A 27,005-nucleotide genomic window follows, 5' to 3' on the forward strand; every position below is an offset into this window, starting at 1 on the left:
CACACAATTTTGCCTTTACCTCTCCAGAAGCTACTGGTACCTCCTCATGGATCTGAGTGATTCTAGTAGGAGTTGTCTCATTTGGGTCCTATTTCTACTACAGAACCTACCTTTCCTATTGCCTTGTTCCTGAAAAGATAGAACCTGAATGTTATGTCTCAGGAGAGAATTGTTTTCATTCCCAGAAAAATGGCTTGGTCCCCACTCTACATTCCCACACTGTTCTCTGACCCACCACTGCCTACAAAACCTTCTCAGCAGAGCTAGCTGCCCAAGACCCAAATGAATACTGATGGGTCAAAGTGGTATCCATTTATGTTCTTTAGTTTTTAATTTAAAAATTTTGCTTTGTTTTTCTAAAGTCTAGCCTTTAATTGTTGAAACTTGGTCACTTCTCATCTTTCATGACCTCTTTAGTTTCTGACCCTGAGTCCTTGAAGAAATAAAAAGCTTTCTTTATCTTTTCTTTTAGTTAATATGTCTCCATATTAACACCTGGCTATGATAACTTCGAGGATTTCGAGGTAGCTTAGTGTATAAAGCAATGGGTCTGGAATCAAGAAGACCTAAGTTCAAATTTGACCTTAGCCACTAGCTATGTGACCCTAGGCAAGTCACTTAAACTCTGTTTGTCTTATTCCACTGGAGAAGGAAATTACAAATTATTTCAGTATCTTTGCCAAGAAAAGCTTATAAAGGGTCATGAAGAATTGGACACAACTGATGACCATGGAGGTAGAACTGAGGCAGATGGTGTATCTCATCTCCTGTGAGTAAAGCAAATTAAGATGTAAGTGAAACTACTTCAGATTTGTTAACTCCTAATTAAGATTTTGGATTCTGGGTTCAAGTCATGGGATCATAGAATTTAGAACCAGAAATATCATAACTATTTTGAACTAGATGTTTTATAAGATTTTAAACTCAACAAATCCAAAAATTGATCTCATCTTTTCCCAAATTTGCCTCTTTTCTGTTCTCTGTTCTATACAACTGTGAAATTATACTAAAGCATGGGTTTGACCATATTATCCCTGCTACTTAAAAGTCCATTAGATCTTTATTACTTTTATTGTTGCTCAGTCATTTCACTCATTTGACTCTTCATGGGCTCATTTGGAATTTTTTTTTAAGTTTAAAAATTTTTTTAAAAATTTATTTAAGGCAACGGAGTCAAGCGACTTGCCCAAGGTCACACAGCTAGGCAATTATTAAATGTCTGAGGCTGGATTTGAACTCCGGTCTTCCTGATTCCAGAGCTAATGCTGTATCTACTATTTGATCTAGACAACCCAATTTGGGATTTTCTTGGCAGAGATACTGGAATGATTTCCCATTTCTTCTCCAGCTCATTTTACAGATAAGGAAATTGAGGCAGTGACTTGCCCAGGGTCACCCAGCTAGTAAGTAAGTGTCTGAGGCCAGATTTGAATTTAGGAAGAGGAGTATCTTTCTAGAAGAGTCTTTTTCCTTTCTGCATCTTAAAACCCTTGGTATCCTTTGAGACTCAGCTCACACACCACTTTCTTTAGGAGACTTCTCCTGGTCTTCTCTTACTGATGAGTACACTGCCCTCTAAGATTACTTTGAAATTACTTTCTAGGCATTGTATATAAGCCTGGATATGGACTTATTGTCTCCCCTATTAAAATGTAAATTCCCCGAAGACAAGGATTATTTTATTCAGTTCATGGAAAACAATAAATAAACACTTTTTGCTTGGTTGATCTAGCCTCACCTCATTTTACTACTAAGGAAATTGAGGCCTACAAAGATAGGGTGACTTTTTCACAGAGTTTGTTGCAGATCTTAGACTTAAATACAGGATTGTTTGATTCCTGATCTAGAGAACTTTTCATCATTATATACTATTTGCTCTGCCACTAACCTCCTTTATAACTTTTGGCAATTATAATCTTAATTTTTCTGGATCTCATTTTCCAAATGCCTTGCTGACCTTCTTAGAGATCTTCCAGTCTGATGATTAAATCATGCTCTCTGATATTACTTGTTTGACATCTAGATCAGTTAAAGAATCACTGCCTTTGGCTAATTCAGAAGCTAAGAAATTCTAGATCTTTTATCATCCACAGGTTTTCTTCCCTATTGTATTCATAGTTGTATAATGAATTAAAGTTAGATTCATCTAAACTAAAAATAGGGAATATTTTCTCCTGACTAGTCCCATGTCTTCATTATTCACTGAAACATCCACCATTATTCTATATCTAAAACTGAATCCATCATCTCTACCCTTCAAAGAACCTCTTCTACCTGACTTCCCTGTTTCTGCCAAAGGAACTAGTAGACTAGACACCAGTAATTTTTCATTATTTCTTCTCTATATTTTTCCATGTCCAAATTCTATCCATTCTTCTTTTGACAAATCTCCTGAATATTGAAATATCTACATCATTTGACCTGAAGAACAGAGTGAGAACTATAGACCAAGGAGGTAAAAAAATAGAAAGGTCTCAATATACCAAAATATTCAAAGTAGCACTTTCTATAGTAGCAAAGAACTGGAAACAAAATGAGTGCCCATTGATTAGAGAATGGCTAAGCAAACTATGGCATATGAATGGAATGGAATATTATTACACAGTAAGAAACAACTATGATGAAGACAGTGAAGCATGAAAAGACTTCATATGAACTGGTGTAAAGTTAGCAGAACAAAGAAAACAATATAGACAATGAATACAGCAATCGAAATGGAGAGAACAACATGAAGAAGTAAATAATGTATAATTGCAATGGCAAAGCTCAGCCCAGAAGAATGAATTAGAAAATGAACCTTCCTTCCTTCTTTGCAGAGGAGAAGGACTGTTGTGTTGGAATGTTGTGTATTTGTCAGACTGTGTTGATATCTTAGTTGGTACTACTGAACTGCCATTTTCCCTCTCTCTCTTTTTGCTTTCCAGGGAATGACTTACTGGATTAGAGGGGAAAAGGACATTTTTGGAAATGAAGTATGTAAAAATGAAGGATATCAATAAAATTTAAGGGGAAAAAACTATACTGTTACACTATACTTTTTATATTCACATTATAATCACCTTAGTCCAGTTATCTTATTATCTTTGGAAGTGGTCATGCCTCTAATTTTTCCCTACTCCAGTTCTTCTGATGACCAGATTGCTTTCCTAAAATTCATTTCCATCACATATATCTTCCAGGAATCCTACAGGAAGATCCAAATTCAACCTGACCATCAACATCCTACACTCTCTAGCCCAAATGTAACAATTCAACCATACAGCCCATCTGTTCCAATAAGGCATATGTTCATTTGTTCATGTGGTTTCCCCTTACCTTTAACAACCTTCCCATCATCTCTATCATTTATTTAAACCCTTATATCCTTCAAGGTCCAAGTGAAGTACATCTCTTCTTTGAAGCCTTCTTTGACCACCACTGCCCAGAGTGACAATTGCCTCCTCTGAACTTCTATTATCATGGACTAGTAATGCTACTCTTATCTTTATGGTACTTATTTTATAGTGTGTATCCTTTTGCTCTTGTTAACTTTTCATGTGTAAGTATATATTATTTTCTCAAATATATTGTAAACTCCATAAGGGCAAGGGCCATGCCTCTGATTTCTTTGTTTCTCTCTATTAGGTACTTTTGGGTCTAATCTAGAATTGTATACATAGCAAATATCTACTGCTGATTGATAAACCTACCTCCTTTACTTTTTTTTTTTAGGTTTTTGCAAGGCAAATGGAGTTAAGTAGCTTCCCCAAGGCCACACAGCTAGGTAATTATTAAGTGTCTGAGACCGGATTTGAACCCAGGTACTCCTGACTCCAAGGCCGGTGCTTTATCCACTATGCCACCTAGCCGCCCCCCTCCTTTACTTTTTCAAAGGGCTCTCACATTTATTTATTTATTTTTTATATTTTTCAAGGCAATGGGGTTAAATGGCTTGCCCAAGGCCACACAGCTAGGTAATTATTAAGTGTCCGAGGTCAGATTTGAACCCAGGTACTCCTGACTCCAAGGCTGGTGCTCTATTCACTGCACCACCTAGCCACCCCTCTCACATCTATTTTTATAGTTTTTCCTTCCAAAGAAGGAAGTAAAAAATTATAATTACTGTTTCAGAGATGGGACAGTTGCTAATCAGAGGATAAAGTGATTGCTTAAGGGAAGATTAGAATCTTCTGAAACCTAGGACAAAACTCTAGTAGTTAAGACTTCTTTCTCTAGGCTCCTTTCACCATCATCCCCTTATTTGCTCTGATAATGCCTCCTCTCCCTCCAGTCTCTCAAATACACTGCTATAAAATGTCATTGTCCATTAGTAGGAAACAGATTTGCTTCTTATCTTGGAGGCCTACCAGAGCCATATGTGTAGGACCTTTGGCATTTCTGCACCCCTGGAAGTACAGAGTGTTAGAACATTATACTTGAAGAGACCGGAACTGAAATTCTCTTTTGATTTCAGCTACTTTTGTGTTATGTGTAACAGAACAGACCCTTTAATGTCTTTGGAGCTTAGTTTCTCCATCTGTGAAATGGAGGTAACATTTGAGAGAATGTATTTTCCTTAAGGAAAAAAAACAAAAAATGGCATAGTGAAGCTATAGTGCCAAAGTGTGTCCTACAGTATAATAGTGACCTTGGAGTTCACTTTCCTATCCATTTCCCATCTGGGTGTACTTCTTTGGACTTCACCATCATTTCCTTAGGAATCTCATCATCTCACAGCATCCTTGGTATTCATATCTTGTCACTACCTTTGCCCCTAAGAATCCTCCAAATGAAAGGTGGAGAAAGAGCTCTTCCCAAAACATCCATTTAAGGAGAATGACAAATCTCAGGCCAACCATTTTTTCATTATTCACCTACCTACCCTTCTTTGGACTTCTCCACATCTTTCCCTCCCTACCCTTGTGTACCTTTCCTCCCCCCTCTCCCCTCCCCCCCATCTTTTCAGCTTACTTTTTGTGAAGTTTCCCTCACTAGATTGTAAGCTCATTGCCCAATGCTTGGGACAATAAAAGGTAATTAAATGTTTACTGATTGACAATCATCAGTGACTGACAAGGCAAGGATGCTGCTTTCCTTCAGATTAGAGATTTTCCCAAGGAAGTGTCATTGCTCATGGGAGGTAGCAAAGAACAACAAGTTGATGTTGATATAGCAAGAAGGCAAGAATCAGGGTTTTTTTTTTTTTTTAGATTTTTGCAAGGCAATGGGGTTAAGCAGCTTGCCCAAGGCCACACGGCTAGGTAATTATTACGTGTCTGAGGTCGGATTTGAACCCAGGTACTCCTGACTCCAAGACCGGTGCTCTATTCACTGTGCCACCTAGCCACCCTGGCAAGAATCAGTTTTATGAGACTAGGGTGAGTTTGACCCTGGATAGGTCAGAGAGAAGCTTAGGTTTCTGTTTGAATGCTGTTGGAGAAGTTCAGCAGATATCACCATACACACACACACACACACACACACACACACACATACACACACAAAGAACTTCCATAGAAAAACACTGTGCAAACAGAAATGGCCAATGGTTTCCCATAGCTGGTCCATGGAAGTATGTTTAGATAGTCACATGTGAGCCCACAGAGTCATGCAGACATAAGTGTCAGGGTACGTGTACACTGGCAGGTTCACTGGGTCATACATACAGCTTGCCCCATACACAGGTAAACATATATGCTCAAACTTTATCCTTTGCAGCATCATAGAATTTGAGAGTTGGAAGAGTGAGTCTCTTCTAGTCTACCCAGGTTAACTGGTTCAAGAAAGGGATTCCCCACTATAGTGTATCCAACAAGTGGTTGTCCAGCCTTTGCCTACAAAGATACAGATTTTTATCCTCAGTAATCACTTTGGAAGTACCCTGACCATGCAGAGGGATCAATGAAATTCTGCATTATTGATCTTTCCTCACTTCTCTCCTCCTTTCTCATACACACTTCCCTACCTGCCCTCCAGGGTCTCCTTCTCAAAGAGAGAGAGGCCCTGCCCATCATTAGGGACTCTGGCTCCTTTCCCACAGTTTGTCCTTTCTCTAGTCTGAGGGCTGTTATCCTCTGGTCTATTCTCTGGAGGATGTGGGGATGGGGGTGGGGCTGGTCATGGTAAGGGGGAGGGAGGGACTACAGAGGGATCAGTCATAGCATGGGAAGCTCCAAACTGGAACCTCGAGGGCTCTGCAGAGGTCAGCCGACATCTCCCAAGCCTGGGTCTTACTGTAGTTCTGATACTGGGAGGTAGTAAATGAGGGAAGGACAGAAAAAGAAGGATCCATTTTGTTCTCCAATTCCTGTGGCTTCTGGGATGTGAGGACTAATGGTCAGAGCCCCAGGTTTCATTTGCCTTCCCTCCAGCTTTAAGTCTCTCATCCTCAGGAACCCCGGGGAGTAGAATAGATCAGGTAGTTGAGATAAAGGAAGAGATTTTTGAAATGGTGGGGAACCCAAGCTTGGGCCAGTCTGGGAAAGGGAGGAGAGAGAGCTAACACCTGTTCAAAAACCAGACAAGGATGCCAAATATTTTTACTGGAATCACCAATGGACTACCTAGCCCAGGGTTGGGGGAGCTGGGGAGTGGCAGTTGATCAGACACTAGAACAGAGAAAGTATAACCTTAGGCTGGTAGCATTTAGTTTTAAAATTTAAAAACAAAACAAAGTATGAAATTGGTCCCCACCTCTTCTTAATCATAGAAAAGGTGGAAAGGGATGGATACAGATATCCCCTTCCCCAAAAGAATGAATAGTGTGTCTGGGAAGGAGGAAGATTGGCTATTAGTTTCTCCACCACATCTCCCTAGAGTTATTGATTCCATTTAGCAAACCAGACCTTCAGTCCTCACAAATAACCCTCACAACATCTGGAAAGTTAGGGCTGGGATGGGGGAGCAGTGCCCTAGAGGAGGAGGCGGGGAGAGGAGGGTGGGGGCAGAGGGATGCTTCTTACCGTCTGTGGAGGGCTGCCCACTGTCATTTCCACATAGTAGCCCTGACCAGACTTGCCCCTCAGGTTGTCCACCATCTCTACGAAACTGCTCCGGCGGCCGACAAGGTGGCTGGGCTCATCTAGCTCCTCAATGGCCTCCCGAGGCAGCCGGAGACCCAAGGGGAGCCCACTCTTCAGGGGGAGTCGAATTCCTTGCTGGGTGCACAGCACCCCTGTGCCCATCCACAGTAAGAGCCAGGGTAGGGCTTGAGCCATGGTGCCCCCAACCCCCTCAGTCCCTCTCTAGATCCCTCTTCTCCCCTTTTCTCCTTCCCCCCTCCCCCCTCCCCAACTCTTTGGGTGGTGATGATGGGCGGGCTTCTTAGGAAAGGGAGCCCAGAGGCATTAGGATCCCACCCCCAACAGGATCACTCAGCTGCCTTCATGCTTCAGGCTCTGGGCATAGGGCAGAGAAAGAAATCTCCGGAGTGCAAGAGAGAGCGCCCAGAGCCACATCTAGGCACGCATGCAGCCCCATTAGGCATCTGCAAGGGGGAAGCTCAGGGCCCCTGGGGGGTAAGAGTGCTGGGCATGGTGAGCAGACAGATGTCTTTCTTGTCCTCTCGGTAGACGTCAGCATGAGCAGGCGGGGAGGGGAGGTGGCAGGGGATGCTTGGGGCTCTAAGCTCCTACAACCTTCATTTTCTGGTCAGGCCCCCATAATCCCCCAGCTCCCATCCAGGCTGGAAAGGCGGAAAGACTTGTGGCGGCTGCTGTCAAAGCCAAAGGGTTTTTGCTTTTCCCGGGGATTCCTGGGAAGTGTAGTCTTCCCCTGCCAGCCAGCCCAGCTTCCGGGGCAAGTTAGGCAGGCTTGGATGCCCTCTACCGAGAAGGAAACAACTGTTTTGTGAGGTTGGACTGCAAAAATTTATTTTGACCCTGGCAGGCAGGGAGAATTCAGGAATGAGAAGAATGGGGCCTAGAGAAAGCTCTCTAATTGTCAGTATTAATGGAGAGAAGGAGGTCTGGGACAAAAAAGGGAAGTTTGGGGTTTCCCAGACTCTCTTGTTTTGTAACTTTTCCCTTGGTCCACCCTATCAAAATTTCCTCTTAGCTATTGCAGAGAAAGCTGGAAGTGTTACCAATTTTCTACATTATATTATTATTATTATTATTATTACAAAGGGAAGTTTGGGGAATCCCAAATTCTCTTGTTTTGTATCTTTTCCCTTGCTGGTCTATTCCATCAAAATTTCCTCTTAGCTATTCCAAAGAAAGCTGAAAGTATTACCAATGTCCTACCTCTATGACTATTATTATTATTATCATTACTATTATCTCTATTAATAATAATTTAGTTTAAATGTGCTATTATTACTAACAATGAAAACATTGTTAATAATAAAAATCATAAGGAATAACTTTAAATTAAGGAGAAGAGGATTCAATTGTAAGATGAGAGATTGGAAGCTTTTCTTCTGCCTTTGAAATGCTGGGGAATGCTGGTAATTCACTCCACCACATTCTTTGGTAGTCACTTTGTTTAATTTTGAAGTATGTTATTTGCATGATATAGAAGAAAAACTTCCTGAATTTGAGTCAGAAGATTTGTAAGACAAATTAGTAATTGATGGATGATTTCACTTATTTGAGAGTTCCAGGAGGTCTTGCTAAACTTGCAAAGCTGCTGATAAACTTATGACTTGCCCGAAGGGTAATTTCTTTCTTCAAAATGTTGAGGAGAAAACTAAGAGAAGTAGTATTCTAGCCTATAAAGATTTCAGAGTGAGAGTTCTAAGTGTTTTACAAATATTATTTCATTTGATCCTCACAACAGTCCTGTGAGGTAGATCCTATTATTATCCTAATTTTGTAATTGAGGAAACTGAGGCAAACTGAGGTTAGGTGACTTGCCCTATGAAATCTAGCTTCCTTATAGAATGAACCATAATAGCCATTTCATCCATTCATCTAATTTTAGAGATGTAATCTAAAATTAGGAAGATTAAACAATTTTCTCAAAAATCACAGAGGCAGAATGTAGAAGAAATAAGATCTGAACCTAAAATTTTATATATCAAATTCAAAATTTTTTTCCACTGAAAGGTGGAAGTTAGGGATAGTGAGAATATCTGTGATTTCACTGATTTGGTCAACTCTTAGAAAAATTCTAACCATGCAGGTTGGCACATTTTCTGTACTTTTGGGTCTTAGAGATCAGCCAGGACAGAGAGGCAAAGGAACCTACTCAGGGTCACACTGTCAAAGTGTGCCAGAGATGGTATTTGAACTGAGATCTTCCTGGTTCTAGGGTTGATTCTCTGTCCACTACTGTTGCTAAAGTGGAATGAGAGGAAAGTGACCACATACTCTACTCTATTCTTGAGTTTCTGGTAGAGGAGGAAGCCAGGCACAGTCTGATTTGCAGCCTAGATTTTGGAAGACTGTGTTTCAAAGAGTTTAGAGGAAGGACAAGAATCAACCCAAGAGAGATTTGAAGTTCTTAAGAATTTAACAAAATTAGACTTTTAAAGGAGAAAAGAAGATGGAAGCAAGGGTTGGTGAAAGAAGAATGAAAGAGTGTAGTGAAAAGATTGTAAAAATATTAGGAATATCAAAGCTCATGGTAAGTTGAGGTTACTGAAAGAACAATAGACAAGGATTTTTAAAAAGTTTAATTGGAAGTAAGAGGAAGATCCAAGATGAATTGCATACAGAAAAGTAATAAGTATTTTGATAGTCTTCCTGTTTTCCCTACCAATGAAAATAATCTTTGAACTGGGAAGAAGGGCTCAAAAATGGTTGAAAAGGATAAGTGAGGACCGTTGTTGTATATCCTTCATTCTTTTTTTTTTTTTTGCAAGGCATTGGGGTTAAGTGGCTTGCCCAAGGCCACACAGCTAGGTAATTATTAAGTGTCTGAGGCCGGATGTGAACCCAGGTACTTGTGACTCCAGGGCCAGTGCTCTATCCACTGTGCCACCTAGCCGCCCCTATCCTTTGTTCTTAAAAAGAGATGATGTTATGACCAACAAGTGAATTGGATTTGAGTGAGGCCCTGCTGTGCTAAATCACCAGTCTTACATTCTCCTCTGGTACCATCTAGAGTCAGTCTGGATAAGAATCAGGATGATTGGAGATGGCCCTGGATTCCAGGCAATCAGGGTTAAGTGATTTGCCAGAGCTACAATAATAAGGATCAAGGGCCTGAGGTCAGATTCAAACTCAGGTACTCCTGATTCTAGGGTTAATGATTTCTTCACTGTGCCACCCTGCTGCCCAAGGACATAAAAGTATTCATAGTGTTAATAACAAGAGCATCAGTAAGGATTGGGTAGTTGGGCTAAGGAGACAGTAAATTCTGAGTTCATCATATATAGTAGTTGTGTGACAAGTCATTTAAGGTCTTACTAATTCAGGTAACCTTCTAAGATTATAGATAAATTTGAATAAAATTACTATACTGCATCCATTGATGGGGCAGGGGAGACACATCAGAGCAATTGCCCTCAAATATTTCTAAGGTCAAAGAAGAGGACTCCCCAGAGGGCAAAACCAGAAACAATGATAAGTTTGGCGTCTGGAAAAATTTCCTAACAATTAAGTGCTATAGGAAAGTATAATAGGTTGCTTCTGAATGTAGTGGGTTCCCCCTCACTGGCCCAATCCCCTTTGATGCCAGAGCTTTCTCTATCTAGATTATTTCCAATATATCTTGCTTGTGAGGAGGTTTTTTTCATATTCTCTCCTCCATTAGATCATGATGGTCTTCCATGGAAGTGATTATCTTTTGCCTTTCTTTGTATTCCAATTTTTTTCCCTCCTTCCTTCTTCTTCTCCTACCTAAAAAGGTAAGAATTTTAAATAGGTTATATCAAATCTATTTTCATCTTAATTGTGTGAAAGAAGAAACAAACCGAAAGGAAAAGACCACATACAAAAAAATGAAAATAGTATATTTCGATCTGCATTCAGACTTCATCAGTTCTTTCTCTGGATGTGGACAGAATTTTTCATCATGAGTCCTTTGGAATCATTTTAGATCATTATATTGCTAAAAAGAATCAAGTCATTTATAGCTGATCATCAAATAATGTTTCTGTTACTGTGTACATTGTTCTTCTGGTTCTGCTTACTTCACTTTTGCATCAGTTCATGTTAGCATTCTGGATATTTTTACCTCAGAAAAGATCCAAGATCTATATCATGACCATCTTCAGTGATCTAAAGGACTGTCATATAGAACAGGAATACTCTTTTTGATCCACAGTATAGAACAAGGACTAATGAATGAAAATTGTTGAGAAGTAAATTTTGGTTCTATATAATGAAAAGATTTCCAAAAGGGAAATAGAAAGCTATGAGATAATGGACTACCACATCTTAAGTTCTTTCAAGCAGAGGTGACAATTTTGAGGCATGTTGTGGAAGGCTTTCCTTTTCACAGATGGGTTGGATTAAGTCTTTTAATCTTTGAGATTTTGTGAATTCCAAATTGGTTAAGTATTTCCAAAGATATATAGTCTTTCTCCCGGACTTTAGGTGAGATATTCTTTCCACCTTATCATAGATATATAAAGATTATTTCTATTCAAATAATATGGTGATGATAAATCACATTTATAGAATAGGTTAACATTTTGAGGTTTTTTTTTAAACATTTTTTTAGGTTTTTTAAAAATTTATTTACAAGGCAATGTGGTTAAGTGGCTTGCCCAAGGCCATGCAGCTAGATAATTATTAAGTGTCTGAGGCTGCATTTGAACTCAGGTACCCCTGACTCCAGGGCCATTGCTCTATTCACTGTGCCACCTAGCCACTCCCTTTTTTCCCCCCAAAAAACCAATCCTGTGAAGTCCCTCTCAGCATAAGCACCATCTTCTGTATGAAGCCTTTCCTAATTTCCTCAACTGCTACAGCCCTTCCTCCCAAACTACCTTGTATTAACTACTTTGTATACATCTGTATTTATCCATTTTATATTCATACTGTTTTCATTCTTTGTATCTTTAGTACCTATCACAGTGTCTATTGTTTAGAAGGTGCTTACCTAATAACTACTTTTTTTTTTTAGGCTTTTGCAAGGCAAATGGGGTTAAGTGGCTTGCCACAGCTAGGTAATCATTAAGTGTCTGAGACCGAATTTGAACCCAGGTACTCCTAACTTGTTTTTTTTAAGGTTTTTTTTTGCAAGGGTTAAGTGGCTTGCCCAAGGCCACACAGCAAGGTACTTATTAAGTGTCTGAGGTCGGATTTGAACTCAGGTCCTCCTGACTCCAGGGCTGGTGCTCTATCTACTGCTCCACCTAGCCGCCACTAATAACTACTTGTTAATTGGTAATTATTCCCTTTTTACATTTGAAGAAACTAGGTCAAAGTCCTAATAATTAGATCATTCAGTCTCCTTTCCCTATGTCTTATTTGCTTTAAATTTCTCCCATTTTCAGCTAGAAACCTTTCCTAATCCCCTTATTTCCAGTGTTTTCCCTGTGTGAATTATCTTCATTTTATACTGAATATAGTTCGTACAGTTGCTATTTCCCCCTTAGACTTCCTTGAGGTCCGTTCTTTTACCTTTCATAGAGTAGGTAATTGAGTGATGATGATGATGATGATGCACAAACCTGATGAGAGAGGAGAGACCTGGATACTCTTTTCATTTCCCCCACTGATGTGTCCTGTGAACAAGGGCAGGCTCCTTAACTTTGTAGCATATCAATTTTTCCATCTCCAAAAGGGAGAAAAAGTTCCTGCCTTTCTCTTTCTCACAGGGTTACCACGGAGTAACATCATGGATGAGAAAGTTATAAAATAAGTCCACAGGATAAGTGTTATTTTGTATCCATCTCTTGGTACAAGAGTGAATCACTCTCTTATCAAATTTATTTTAAGCCAATATATTTTAAGAAATGATTTATTTTTTTTAAAAAAAGAACCATTTGTAAAATGATTTTTATCATTGTACCAGGTATAATGAGGACAAACTAGAAACAGTTTACATGTCTGATGTGGGAATGGCTTAACTTTATATGTTATTTTCCGTTTGTTCCTTATTATATAGAATGAATATGAAAAAGTATTTACTAAGTGGGTTACAATGTTTCATTTCCTGGGGATACAAATAGAAAAAAGTATCCATTCTCAAAGAGTTTACTAATACAGGAAGATAATACATATAGTGAATGGTGGCCTGGAAGAGGGTGCTGTAGCCTGGCAAGTCACAAGTTAAGTGAGTAGAATCACAGAACAATTTTTCCTTTCTAGAAATGGCTGTATGAATTTGAATATTATTTTTTTAGAACTGGAAAATGATAGAGGGAGGAGACAGGAGGTCGGTTCTGTTTTTATTTAGAGCACTGCTATAAACATCTTGTGCAAATAATTTTCTTTGACTTCTGAGTGACTTCCTCCTTCCAATTCATTCCTAGCAGTTAAATACCGACTCGTTTCTGTTTATCTGTTTCATGTTTTACCCCTTTCAAGAGACGCCTGCCTCTCTTCAGCGTTTCTGTACACAGTAGGTGCTTCATAAATGTTACTTAATGGGTATGATGACTGAGTAAGCGATTTAATCTCGATCTTAATTTTCTCATTTGTGAAATGTGGAAGTTGGACCAGATAATCTCTGAACACCCTGCTCTAAATCCCATTATCCATCGAATATCAAAAGTTTTAAGACTCTTGGAGATTTATCCATTTGAAGTCGATTATTAGTTAATCAAGCTACTGGTTAATTAACTGGTTAATTAATCATTAGTCCTTTGGGATTGTCTTGGATCATTCTATTACTGAGAATAGATAGAGGAAACACAGCAGATTGCCTCTTATCAGTCTGCGTTTATGAGACTTTCCACCACGAACTCCAAACTAACGCCCGTCGATCATTCCGAACTACAATCTCCGTCATGCAACGGGCGACGCACAAGCTCCGTATGTAAGCTGATGTTTCCTTTAGCCAATCCAACACGACCGGATATTCCAGTCGCCCTATCGGATGGGGTCAGGGGCGGGATTTTTCGTTGCTAGGCTCGTCCCCATCCCGGAAGTAGTTGCAGGGCAACACCCCGGCGTCCCTGGAAGCGGGGAGCCGGGGTGGTGCAGAGGAAGCTGCGCGGAACCGGAGGCCGGAGGCCGGGGCCTCCCGGGGCAGGGGGAGCGCCCGAGGCCGGGTGAGGACGACTTCGGGGGCCGGCTTTGGGGGCCTTCGTAGCGCAGGATGTTGGCTGCCCCGGGGTGTGTGTGTGCTGGAGAGCCGGTTGTGAGCGCGCGGGCGGGAGAGCGCGGGAGAGCGCGGGAGCTCGGCAGCTCGGCCAGTGTGCCAGGGGAGGGGCGTCGTGGATGTGGCCTGGAGGGTCTGCGTGTGCGAGGGCGAGTGTGCAAGGGGAGGGGGCCTCGGTGCATGTGGACGTGAGGGTGAGTGTGCAAGGGGAGGGGCCTCGGTGCATGTGGACGTGAGGGCGAGTGTGCAAGGGGAGGGGCGTCGGTGTATGTGGACGTGAGGGTGAGTGTGCAAGGGGAGGGGCCTCGGTGCATGTGGACGTGAGGGTGAGTGTGCAAGGGGAGGGGCCTCGGTGCATGTGGACGTGAGGGCGAGTGTGCAAGGGGAGGGGCCTCGGTGTATGTGGACGTGAGGGTCTGCGTGTGCAAAGGGGAGTGTACAAGGGGAGGGGGTGTCGGTGTATGTGGACTGAGGGTGAGTGTGCAAGGGGAGGGGCGTCGGTGTATGTGGACTGGAGGGTCTGCGTGTGCGAGGGCGAGTGTGCAAGGGGAGGGGCGTCGGTGTATGTGGACGTGAGGGTGAGTGTGCAAGGGGAGGGGCCTCGGTGTATGTGGACTGGAGGGTCTGCGTGTGCGAGGGCGAGTGTGCAAGGGGAGGGGGCCTCGGTGCATGTGGACGTGAGGGTGAGTGTGCAAGGGGAGGGGCGTCGGTGTATGTGGACTGGAGGGTCTGCGTGTGCAAAGGGGAGTGTGCAAGGGGAGGGGGCGTCGGTGTATGTGGACGTGAGGGTGAGTGTGCAAGGGGAGGGGCCTCGGTGTATGTGGACGTGAGGGTGAGTGTGCAAGGGGAGGGGCCTCGGTGTATGTGGACTGGAGGGTCTGCGTGTGCGAGGGCGAGTGTGCAAGGGGAGGGGGCCTCGGTGCATGTGGACGTGTGCAAGGGGAGGGGCGTCGGTGTATGTGGACTGGAGGGTCTGCGTGTGCAAAGGGGAGTGTGCAAGGGGAGGGGGCGTCGGTGTATGCAGGCAGGCGCATCTGCCTGCTGCAGAGTGAGTGTGCAGAGGGGAGGTCTTCCAGGTACTGGGGTAGGTGTATCTGCTTTCATGCCCCAGAGTGGAGTTGAGCAAGTGTGTCTGTGTGTATGCCGGAGGGTGACTATGCGAGAGGGAGTGCTAGGGATATGTGGGCAGGGGTGTGTACACAAGGGAGGGTCTTCTGTGTGGTGAAGAAGGTGTGTTTACACCTAGTAGGACGGGGCTTATGTAATTGAACAGGGAGCACTCATTTCTGGACTTTTATTTATTTATTTTTAGGTTTTTATAGGGCAATGGGGTTAAGTGGCTTGCCCAAGGCCGCACAGCTAGGCAATTATTAAGTGTCTGAGGTCAAATCTGAACTCAGGTCCTCTTGACTCCAGGGCCGGTACTCTATCCACTGCGCCACCTAGCCGCCCCCATTTCTGGGTTTTTATTCCATGGAATGTAAACAAGAATGTGAATTCAAAAAAACCTGGGAACCCGAATAGTGTTTGTGATGGATAGCTGTGCAAACATTTCCAGTTGTGTGCCCCAGCACGACTGTGTTGTTGGTGTCTTGTGATGAGCACAAACCCTTACTCCCCCTCTTCTTGAAACAGAAAGAAGTGAGATATAGGTATACATGTGCAATTATGTAAAACATTTTCATATTAGTTATTTTGTACAAGAAGATTTGAATAAAAGAAAATAACGTGAGTGAAAATTAGCATGCTTTAGTCTGTTTCAGACAATATCAGTTCTTTCTCTGGAGGCATCATTAGTCCTTTGGGATTGTTTTGGATCATTCTATTACTGAGAATAGCTAAGTCATTCACAGTTCTTCATCAAACAATATTTCTTTTACTGTGTGCAATGTTCTCCTGGTTCTGTTTACTATGCATCAGTTCATGTATGCCTTTCCCGATTTTTCTGAAATCATTGTTTGTTATTTTTTAAAAGTCACAATAAAAATCCATTACAATCCTATACCACAGCTCATTTAACCATTCCTCAATTGATGGGCATCCTGATTTACAATTCTTAGCTGCCACAAAAGGAGCTGCTATAAATATTTTTGTACAAATAGATCCTTTCCTCTTTTTTTTTTTTTTTTGAATGTCTTTGGATAGACCTAGCATTGATATTACTGAATCAAAGGATTTGTTCAGTTTTATTGCCTTTGGGGCATAGTTCCAAATTAGTTCCCAGAAGGGTTGGATCAGTTCACAACTCCATCACCAATGCAATAGTGTCCCAGTTTTCCCACATCTTCTCTAGTATCCAAATTTTCCTTTTTTGTCATATTAGCCACTTTGATATGTGAGGTGCATTTTTCTGATCAGTAGTGATTAAGAACATTTTTATATGACTTTAGATAGTTTTGATTTTTTTCCTGAAAACTGCCTGTTCATATCCTTTGACCAGTTATCAAATAGGATGTGACTTGTATTTTTATACATTTGACTAAGTTATCTTTATAGTTGGGAACATCAGCAAAAATTTTTTTCCTAGTTTTCTGCTTTCTTTATAATTTTTGGTTATACTGGCTTTGTTTGTGCAAAATCTTTTTAATTTTACATAATCAGAGGGACTAAATTGTGGATGAGATTATACTCTGAAGTTCCCATTTCTTTGCTAGTTCATGGGGTTTACAACTAGTTGGATTTAAGATGATTGGTAATCTGATTTTTCCTCTCACCCCGATCCCTGAAGAAAGCCCTCTTGATTTGGGGGTTGATTTCCTGGTCCTGTTGTTTCTCACTGATCCTACTGCTTTTTGACTTTTATCATACCTTTTCCTGAGGGTTTGATAAGAAGGAAAGGGGAAAATTAACTCATTTATGCCAGTCTTTGATAGTGGCTCTGGCAAAAAAGATTTGCTTCTGAAGGAAGTGGAAGTTATTTGCTAAAATAAATATTCTTTTGATTATCTAGGGATTTTTAATTAGCTAGATTTTACCTGATTTCTTAAACAAGACAAATAAAATTAAACTTCAAGCTTTAAGGACAGGCAAGGACAAGCGATGTAGGATGGGGACAGATAACTAATTTTCTTATACTCACTGATATACAAAAATTCTTATGATGCTCAGTGTCAGAGTTTCTTGGCCACTACTGCTTCTTCCCTCCCTCCCTTTTTTTACCCCTCTTGTTACCTTCCTTTCCTATTCTTCTCAATTACAAGTGCTGAATATTCAGGTGAATCCACAGATCATTACACAAAAGTCTAGGTGTTCTCTTGTTAGAAAGCAGGAGCACTGATGAGTTTTGGTGGTCTAGGTATCTAACTAGTTCCTGTGAATAGTTCCTGGCACATCCTTTTTGGTTATGGAACCGAGCATTATATTGATATGTTACCTGATTGTACAATGCCTGCTTTCCTTCCTTCCTGGAACAAATCCCTATTTCAGTTTAGCTATCTATGTAATAGAAAAATTTTTGATAACTCAGGCTTCCTTGGAAACAAAGAACTTTCCACTTATTGCTCTTGGGAATAAGCAATTCTGTGTATTGTTTTCCATTCTGTCATGTGATAGCTTTTGAGGAAAAGGGAAGATGTCAGAGTCCATGTCCTGGGATTGTAGGGCAGCCCTTTAAGGCTTGCTCTCTGGACCATTCATTGGCATTTAGATACAGATGTTAGTCATTTCTGACCTGCCTATTCTTCTAGTCATCCTTAAAAGACCAGTATCCATACAGCTGCAGTCTAGAGTTTATTCTGTTTTAGTTCACTCCTAGGATAAAGCATGAACTATCTGTGGTTCTTTTTTTTCTTTTTTAGGTTTTTTTGCAAGGCAAATAGGGTTAAGTGGCTTGCCCAAGGCCACACAGCTAGGTAATTATTAAGTATCTGAGACCAGATTTGAACCCAGGTACTCCTGACTCCAGGGCCGGTGCTTTATCCACTACACCACCCTATCTATGGTTCTTGAGAGACAAGTAGGGCTTTTCCTGGGCTGGTTCTCCCACTCTATTTAAGAATTTCTGAATTTTTATCTGTATGAAAATGTGTAGAACTATATATGTGAGTGACTATATGAAAAAAGTGTAGGATTGTGTGAGTAGAGTTGGGTATGTATTTGAGCAATGAGGAGAGTGTATTGTTCTTGTTGCTTGTCAGTGTTAAAAGACTGAGAGATTGGGTCCCAATGAGGGCCAGACTTCCAGTTCTTTTTTTTTTTTTGGATATTTAGACTTGTTTAGCAAGGGTTTGAAAGGAAAGGTGTTTGGATCCAACCAATACCCCAGGCTCATCTCCCCTAAATGCTTGCCTATCTCCTCAAACACTGCTGCCACTCTAGTTCAGACCCTCATCACATCATACCTTGGTTATTGCAGTAGACTGCTGATGAGTCTGCCTGCCTTAACTGTCTTCCCTCTCCAATCTTTTCCCCATTGAGTCACAAAAATGATTTTTCCTAAAATGCAAGGTTGATCATGTTAACCCCCTATTCAATAAATTTCAATGATTTCCTGTTGCTTTCAGGAGCAATTATAAAATTTTCTTTGGCATCCAAAACTCCTCAAAGCCTAGCCCCATCCCTTCTCTCCAGTATTTTTATACCTTACCCCCAACATGTACTCTTCAATCCAGTGATACTGGCCTTTTGGCTCTTCCTTCTCTTGGCTTCTTGGTGTTTGCTCTGACTTATCATCATGCCTGAGCACTCTCCCTCCTTTTCTCCATCTCTTGATTTCTCTGGTATCCTTTAAGTTCCAACTGATATCCTATCTTCTTCAGGAAACATTTCCCAACTTCTCTTAAATCTAAAGCCTTCCCTCTTTTAATTATTTTCTATTTTTCTTGTATATAGTTTCCTTTGTACACCTTTGTTTGCTTTCAAACTCCATTAGTTTGTGAGGTCAGGGACTGCCTTTTACCTTTTTTTTTTTTGTATCCCTGGGTTTAGCATAGTACCTGGCAGGATAGTTGGGGCTTAATATATACTTAGTGACTAACCATTCAACCAGTTTCCTCCATAAATAAGAGATAATTTAGGCTGACCTCAAGATCCCTACAAGAATGTGCTTGGTGCTTGTGTGGGCTTAGGAGCTGAGTTCTTTATTACCTTCATTCGGGTCCACATGAACCTGCCCCAAACATGACCCTTGTTTTCTGGGCACTGATTATTCCTTTGGCATTTCTTTCCCAGGTCTAGGATAAAACATGGCGGGGAGACCTATCCGCATAGGGGACCAACTGGTACTGGAGGAAGACTATGATGAAACCTACATCCCCAGTGAACAAGGTACTGAGTCCCAAGAGGAAGCCTGGGAGAAGGGAGGAAATTGTGAGAGGCGAGTGGAAAGCAAGAATTCCCCAATATATAGAGTGAATATATGTGAAAATTTCTGCTTTAAGATGCTTGTAGTTATAATAGTAACACATATAATAAAAATAAACAGCTAACATGTGTACATATATGTAATGAGCTTTAGGGTTTATAAAACACTTTGCAGATTATCTCGCTTGATCCCTTATTATTGTCCCCATTTGAGAGATAAGGAATCTAAGGCTGAGAAAAGGTAATTGAGTTGCCCAAGGGCTACTAAATATCTGAGGCAAGATTTGAACTCAAGTGTTACTGACTCCAAGTCTAGGCTGTGTCAACAAGACCACAAGCCTACTTCTATAACACTTTAATATATACTAAACCTTTCCTTACAACCACACTGTGGGGTAGGGTGTAAAAATTTTTTTTTTCTATTTTTAAATTAAGAAAATAGGGGTGGCTAGGTGGTGCAGTGGATAAAGCACCAGCCCTGGAGTCAGGAGTACCTGGGTTCAAATCCGGTCTCAAACACTTAATAATTACCTAGCTGTGTGGCTGTGGGCAAGCCACTTAACCCCATTTGCCTTGCAAAAAAAAACCCTAAAAAAAAATAAATTAAGAAAATAAATTTGTCCATAGGCCACAGATAGTAAATGTTGCACTGAACCCAGGAGTTCTTTCTCTTACCATGTTGCCTCACTACCCTCCCTCATTGTACTAAAGAAAATATCCAGATGTTTTTTGTTCCTGTTTTTTTTTAGGTGACATTTTACATAAACCCATTCATTCCATTGCATTTTTTTGAGCATTAAGTTCAACCATTCCTGGACAGCAGTTTCAGCTGTTCTCTTGGTGAACCTTTTTTTTTGTGGGGTGGGTGGGGGGAATTGATCTTAAAATCAACTAAAAATAATGAATAGTTTTTATTTTAAACCTATATTCTCAGTGCCAGTGATATGCTTCTATTAGTGTGAGAAGTTTTTGTACTGTAACCTGCATATTATGTAGTTGAAAGTCTTAAGTCAGATATTTGGACTGACCTAGATAGCCTGGAGATTTAAGCGATAGAATTTTAACCCCCGTCTTCAGATTCCAAGTCTAACTCTTAATCTCTGATATCATCTTGCCAGCAGTGTCCCAATTTTCCCAAAGTCCCACAGGTTCCATCTTTATCATTTCTTCATCTGAGATTTCTTCCCTCTCCTTTACTAGTTTCATTGCTCCTAATGACCTTTTGTGACTAGGTTCACCAGAGATCCTTTCTCTCACCTCTCCCTCTGTCCCCCCCAAACAAAATTACCCTTAACAGTCCATATAGTTGACTATAATCTCTTCTTCAAGATTTTAGAGACAGAAGCTTTCTAGTTTTTTTAATATGCCTATGTGATTCAAGGTAAGCCGCTTACCTCCTCTGGGTTTCACATTACTGATCTGTAAAACAGTGGGCTATCCTCAAAAATCATTTTTTGCCATATATATGAGCACTTTTGAAGTACAGAAGATGGATCCACCAAGACAGAGAGAAAAATGCTCTTCTTGGGAAACCTATATTCTAGGAGTGTGAGAATTGTAATGACATTTATTGTCTTTTCTATTGTTTTCTTCCTGCAGAAATTTTTGAATTTGCCAGGGAAATTGGAATTGATCCCAATAGTGAACCAGAATTAATGTGGCTGGCCCGAGAAGGCATTGTGGCTCCACTCCCTTTGGAGTGGAAACCATGGTAAGTAGGCATGCTTTGGGTTTCATCACCCCAGGGCCTCGGAGAATGGGGAGGAAAATTTCAGCATAAGTGACTTATCTTCTCTTGAGTAGTTTAGTGAGTGAGAAAAATAGATAAAGTTAACATTCTCTTTGGCCTGTTAGAAGTTGTTCCTGGATCTGGTGTGTTCCTGTCTTATTTTCCATCAAAATTGATATAATGTGTCCCTGAAATGCTGCCCTAGACAGGTTATGTGAGTTGTGACCATCTTGGGTCAGATTTGTGATCCAAATAGTCCATGATTTTGTCTCTGGCCAAGCACCAATAAACATAAACTGGAAGGAAGGGTATTGATGTCATCCTTGATGTGAATCTTCGAACTTAGGTGTATCATTCCAAACATCCAATACTTTCCCATAGTAATAGGAGTAAGAGTAAAGTAATAATAATATTTATATAACACTTTAAGATTTGCAAAATGCTTTCTATTTCTCTGTCTCCTGTAAATTTAAAACTTTAGGGTGGCTAGGTGGCACAGTGGATAAAGCACTGGCCCTCGAGTCAGGAGTACCTGGGTTCAAATCTGGTCTCAGACACTTAATAATTACCTAGCTGTGTGGCCTTGGGCAAGCCACTTAATCCCATTTCCCTTCAAAAACTTAAAAAATAAAATAAAACTTTAAAAAAACCTTTAAAAAAGTACTCTGCCTTGAAATAATATAGTGAGCATATTTGTATCCATAGTGTAGTATAAGCCATGCAAAGTATATGAATAATATCTCAATAGACTATTCACATACTTAGTATACTTTCTATGTATGTTTCATGGGGTCTCTATTTTCATTGATACGTTTCCTCCAGGGGTACTTGAGACAGTCCATCTTTGCTTGTTCATGCTGAGCAATTCTTGTCCTTTGCCTTCTATCGGTCTTCCATGTGAGGTCTGCCAAATGTGGATTTCTAGACTTTCTGACATATGAGTTTATGATCCGACTGTTCATCTATTATCCCTTGTTCTTCTTGTGAAACAGACTCTCCTTTTCTAAAACATTTTCTGGCTACTATCCTTTGTATCTTTACTTATATATTTATCATTGGTGATAATCTGTAGCCTGTTTATATTTACCATATCTCTTTGGGTCACTCAGAAGTTTGATTCTTTGGAAGTCATGATATTTCATGATTTGTACTCATGTATTATTTCCTGGCAGAATATAAGTGGATTTTTGTGTCATGAACATCTCGGGCTTGTTAAAAGTGCTGTATAATTTGTAAAATGTAATCCATCTCCCTCTTCCTCCAATTTAATTCTGGGATCATACTTTTGAAATATACTGCCCCCTGTCTATACTCAACCTTCCTGACCTTCTGGGAACCTTTCTGGTTTGCTTGAGGACACATACCCTCACTTTGAATAGTAGGACTAAATATTTCCACTTTGACTTTTCATTTTCCAGGAAGGAGGCACATAGGGGCATAACCTTCCTTTAGTAAGGTGTGAAAGTTATAACTCACTTTGTCAAATTGCTCCACTCCTATCAGAATCAGGCACTAATTATACCAGTGCAAAGAATAACTTCTCTTTGTTTCTTATGTGTTGGAGCTATGTAATATGTTGGAGATTTTCCCCTGGTTTATTCAGTGGTGTTGTTGAGTTGTTTCAATTGTGTCCAACTCTTCAGACTATGTGAGTTGTGACCATCCTAGGTTTCTTTGTTTTTAGTAAAGATATTGGAGTAGTTTGCTATTTCCTTCTCCAGCTCATTTTACAGATGAGGAAACTGAGGCAAGTGGTGTTAATGGACTTGCTCAGGGTCAGATAGCTAGATTTGAACTCAGGTTCTCCTGACTCCAGGGCTGATGCTCCATCTAACTTTTTGATTTAGTTAATAGTCAGGGGCTATGTAGCATTGAGTTGTCCATTTGTCCTTCCCTCCCTTCCTTCCTTCCTCCCACCCTTCCTTCCTTCCCTTTTTCTTCCTTTTTTGGTTTTTGCAAGGCAATGGGGTTAAGTGATTTGCCCAGGGTCATACAGCTAGGTAATTAGTAAATGTCCGAGGCTGAATTTGAACTCAGATCTTCCTGACTCCAGGGCCGGTGCTCTATTCACTGTGCCACTTAGCTGCCCCCTCGCTGTGCCACCTAGCTCCCCCCCCGCTTTTGTTCTTTAATTCTTTTTTTTTTTTGCAAGGAAAATGGGGTTAAGTGGCTTGCCCAAGGCCACACAGCTAGGTAATTATTAAGTGTCTGAAACCGGATTTGAACCCAGGCACTCCTGACTCCAGGGCTGGTGCTTATCTGCTGCGCCACCCAGCCGCCCTGTTCTTTAATTCTTAACACGGGTCTTATTCATCCTTGATGATGTCTTTTGTGCCTTTTACTTGTGTAAAATGGCACTTATTTGATTTGTGATTAAACTCATCTCCAGGAATGTTTTCCCTTTGTTATTTCATTATAGGAATTAGTGAACAAGCCAATTCTAACTCTCTAATTCTCTATACTAGTTATGATTTTCTAGGTTCAACCAGCTCTTTTAGGTCTTAGCTTTTCTAGAGAAAAACCCCGATTTTAAGCCTATTCTTATATATAGCAGCAAGGTAGACAGTGAGCCAGGACTGGACCTGGAGGTCAGGAAAACCTATGTTAAGTGACTTGCTCAGGGACTTATAGCCATCATCTGCCTCAGTTTCCTCAACTGTAAAATGAGGACCATAATAGCACAGATCTACCAGAATTGTTGGGAGGATAAAATGAGACAGTATTCATGAAGAATTTTACAAACTTTAAAGCACTATTTAAATGCTGTTCTTCTTCTTATGATGATGATGTTATAAATGATCTAATTATAAATATTTAGTTCAGAGTGGTTAAAGTAGTTTTTATTAATAAACTCTATAGAAGAGGGTGAGAAAGGCTACTAATTACAACAGTGTCTAGTCTTATATGCAATTTGAAAGACTTGTTTCTTTCCTTTCATGCCAGTCATTGGTTGGGGCACAGTCTAATCGATATGCTTTCCCTGCCTTGGTCATTATACTAATGAATACAGGGGAGTGTATAGTAATACCTCACTTGTAAAGGACAAGGACCATAGGTCAAACTTAGGACCAGACAGAGCATTGATCAACTCTCAGGTCTGATCAGGTTGGGCTTAATTCTTTTGTCTGACACTCACATATCTTCACGAAGGCACAACCACAGGAAGAGCCCTGTTTTTATTTGTAATACATGCACACACACACACACACACACACACACACAATTTGTATATATAAAAATTTAAACTAACAATCTCCTCTTAGATTTTGTAGAAGTCAAATTCCTCACAATTATTATTATTATTATTACAGTCACATGGTCATCAAGATTACCTCAAATATTTAATTATTCTCTAGACTTTCTCTAATTCTGTTATGTCTTTTGTGAAATAGAATTATTAGAAATGTATACAGTATGATAGATGTAGAAGGATTATGGATCTGCATAAAGGTAAGATAAAGTTTCATTTTCACCAGTCATCCTCATGATTCCCAGCAGTTGTTCTGTTTTTTTTGCCCATAATAATGTATTGAATTACTATCTATAGGGAATTGTCTGTAACAACTCTTGGATCCTTTCATATGTAATAAATGATAGCTCAGATTCCATAATTTTAAAATTTTTATTATGTAATAGTTTGATTTTTTTAATTTTTAAATGCTTGCTCAGGCTAAAACTCCTCTCCTACTTTTCTTTGTATTCATTCAGTCTTGCAAAGTATTCTGGATGTTGACCCTCATTGATGTGGCTTGATGTTATCTTCAATTACTTAATTTCATATACATGATTAAAACTTCACTATACATTTCTTCCTTTAGACAATAATAAAATTTTAAGTAAAGCCTTATCTCTGGAAATAAAACTTTTGTTTATATTGCTCTTTTCATAGAAATATTTATCTATGGAGGACCATATTTATCTTGAAAATCATTGGCTTATTAGGAACTGAAACCCTTCTGGTCAACAAATTGACTCCCCACCCCTGACAGTACAGTATATCTAACAATACAATAATTCAGTTTTTTTAAAAGTAGTTTTCAACTTGGTTAAAAATTGGTTTCTACAATGTAAAGACTGGCAAATTGCCTTCTGTGGGGGGTGGGGGGAGGGAAGTAAGATTAGGGGAAAAATTGTAAAATTCAAATAAAATCTTTATAAATTCCAAAAAATAAAAAAAAATTGGTCTCCAATTTCTTTTTCTTCCCAGCCAGGACATCACAGGTAATATTTACTATTTCAACTTTGCCAATGGACAGTCCATGTGGGATCATCCATGTGATGAACATTATCGGAAACTGGTGATCCAGGAACGAGGAAAGCTGTCCACTCCTGGTGCCATCAAAAAGAAAGATAAGAAAAAGAAGAAGGACAAGAAAGACAAGAAGGACAAGGAACCTCTCAAAACTCCCATGGTGAGTCATAGTTTGCTAACTTCTAAAGGGGGCAAGACTGAATTTGATGGGGCTTTCTATACTTTTGGATGTTTCTTCAAGGACTATGAAGTTAAAGACTCTTAGTAATTACTATTAGTAATAATAACAATGATAGTATTGTTGACTCTTGATTATTTGCAGGTTTATTTTTCTATTTGTGTTTTTTTTTTTTACCTCTGATCAATTTTGGTGCTCTGTAGAAACTGGAGAAGAAGTCTTTATTTTAGCTAAAACGACTTGACCCTGGGAAGATAAACTTAGGGAAAAAACCTTTACTTTCTGCTGAAGTTTTATGTCAGTCCACAAAATGATGCTTTCTATTTCTGTCATGGAATGGGCTTCAAGAAAAGATTGAGAAGGGGGCAAGATGGCTAAGTGGAATGATCTTCCCACTACTTTTAAGTTATGTCTTCATAACTTTGATAATTCATTTTAACATGTGAATGAATTCTTAGTCATCAAATATAGCCATATGGAGATGAAAGCATGAAAGTACCTTCTAGAGACAGAAATGCTTTTGGTGTCATTCATTGCTTTGAATGATCTTGTTGCTGTTTTCCTTCTTAGCAAGAATGACTAAGATTTGATGGTAAGCCAGCTACCAGGGAAGCTGAGGTTGGCAGATATCTTGAACTCAAGAGTTCTGAGCTGCAGAGGACTAGGCCAATTGAGTATCCAAGCTGAATTTAGCATTACTATGGGTCACCAAATCACCTAAGGACAATGGGTCACCACATCACCTAAGGACCCTGACATCAGAAGTGATGAATAGGTCAAAGCTCCCATATAATCAGGAGTGGAATTGGACCATGAGTAACCCTTGAGACCTAGTCTTTAAGGAAAAAAAAAAGATTTGAAGGCAACTGTAATACCTACCTTAGCATTTTGCTTTTTAATTCAAACTTCTCTATGATTTCATTTTTCCTGACAACATGCCTCAATATAGGAGTGGGCAGGAGTTATTTTTCTTATTTTGTCAACGGAGGATTTAAGGACCATGGTTACCTTGAAAAATCAATAATGTAATAGGGACTAGAACCTAACTCTTTTTTTAAAAAAAAATAATCAGGCCAATGGTCTTCCCATAAGACTTAGCTCCCCAAGGAATACAGATAGGGTCAATCAACCAGAAAATGGGAAAATTAAGTCATCTTGGTAGTGGGATGGAAGAATGATACTAATATCAGTTTATATAGTTACTTAATTCAGTCAGGATATGGTCATAGAACTTTAAAAATCCCTCATGTCCCCTGATTACCTTATTTTGTAGTCTATAGCTACTTTTCCTCCTTAGTGTTAACTCTTCAATGATTTGATTTTTTTTCCTTCTCTCTTTCCTTCCTTCCTCAAGTTGTCTTTTCTGGGGCCTATATTGTAGTAGTTGCCTGTCAGATCAATCTCTT

The 27,005-nt window shown here is 40.0% G+C and overlaps 2 protein-coding genes across 6 annotated transcripts in view; one reads left to right on the forward strand and one right to left on the reverse strand.

Moving 5' to 3' along the window:
- The window catches only part of BACE1 (beta-secretase 1), a 30,374-nt gene extending 23,146 nt beyond the window's left edge, over positions 1 to 7,228 (reverse strand). Inside the window, exon 1 of the mRNA XM_074216767.1 lies at positions 6,942 to 7,228. Coding sequence (XP_074072868.1) covers positions 6,942 to 7,196 — 255 coding nt within the window. The 5' untranslated portion in view covers positions 7,197 to 7,228. The remainder of the gene's footprint in view (positions 1 to 6,941) is intronic.
- Positions 7,229 to 13,966: 6,738 nt separating this feature from the next.
- The window catches only part of CEP164 (centrosomal protein 164), a 79,475-nt gene continuing 66,436 nt past the window's right edge, over positions 13,967 to 27,005 (forward strand). For all 5 annotated transcript variants that reach the window (XM_074216771.1, XM_074216769.1, XM_074216770.1 and 2 more), the window contains exons 1-4: positions 13,967 to 14,089; positions 19,309 to 19,404; positions 21,040 to 21,151; positions 25,377 to 25,581. In XM_074216771.1, the coding sequence (XP_074072872.1) occupies positions 19,323 to 19,404; positions 21,040 to 21,151; positions 25,377 to 25,581 (399 nt within the window). In that variant the 5' untranslated portion in view covers positions 13,967 to 14,089; positions 19,309 to 19,322. The remainder of the gene's footprint in view (positions 14,090 to 19,308; positions 19,405 to 21,039; positions 21,152 to 25,376; positions 25,582 to 27,005) is intronic.

The sequence above is a fragment of the Macrotis lagotis genome, chromosome 1, assembly GCF_037893015.1.
Source record: "Macrotis lagotis isolate mMagLag1 chromosome 1, bilby.v1.9.chrom.fasta, whole genome shotgun sequence".
Taxonomy (NCBI): Eukaryota; Metazoa; Chordata; class Mammalia; order Peramelemorphia; family Peramelidae; genus Macrotis; species Macrotis lagotis.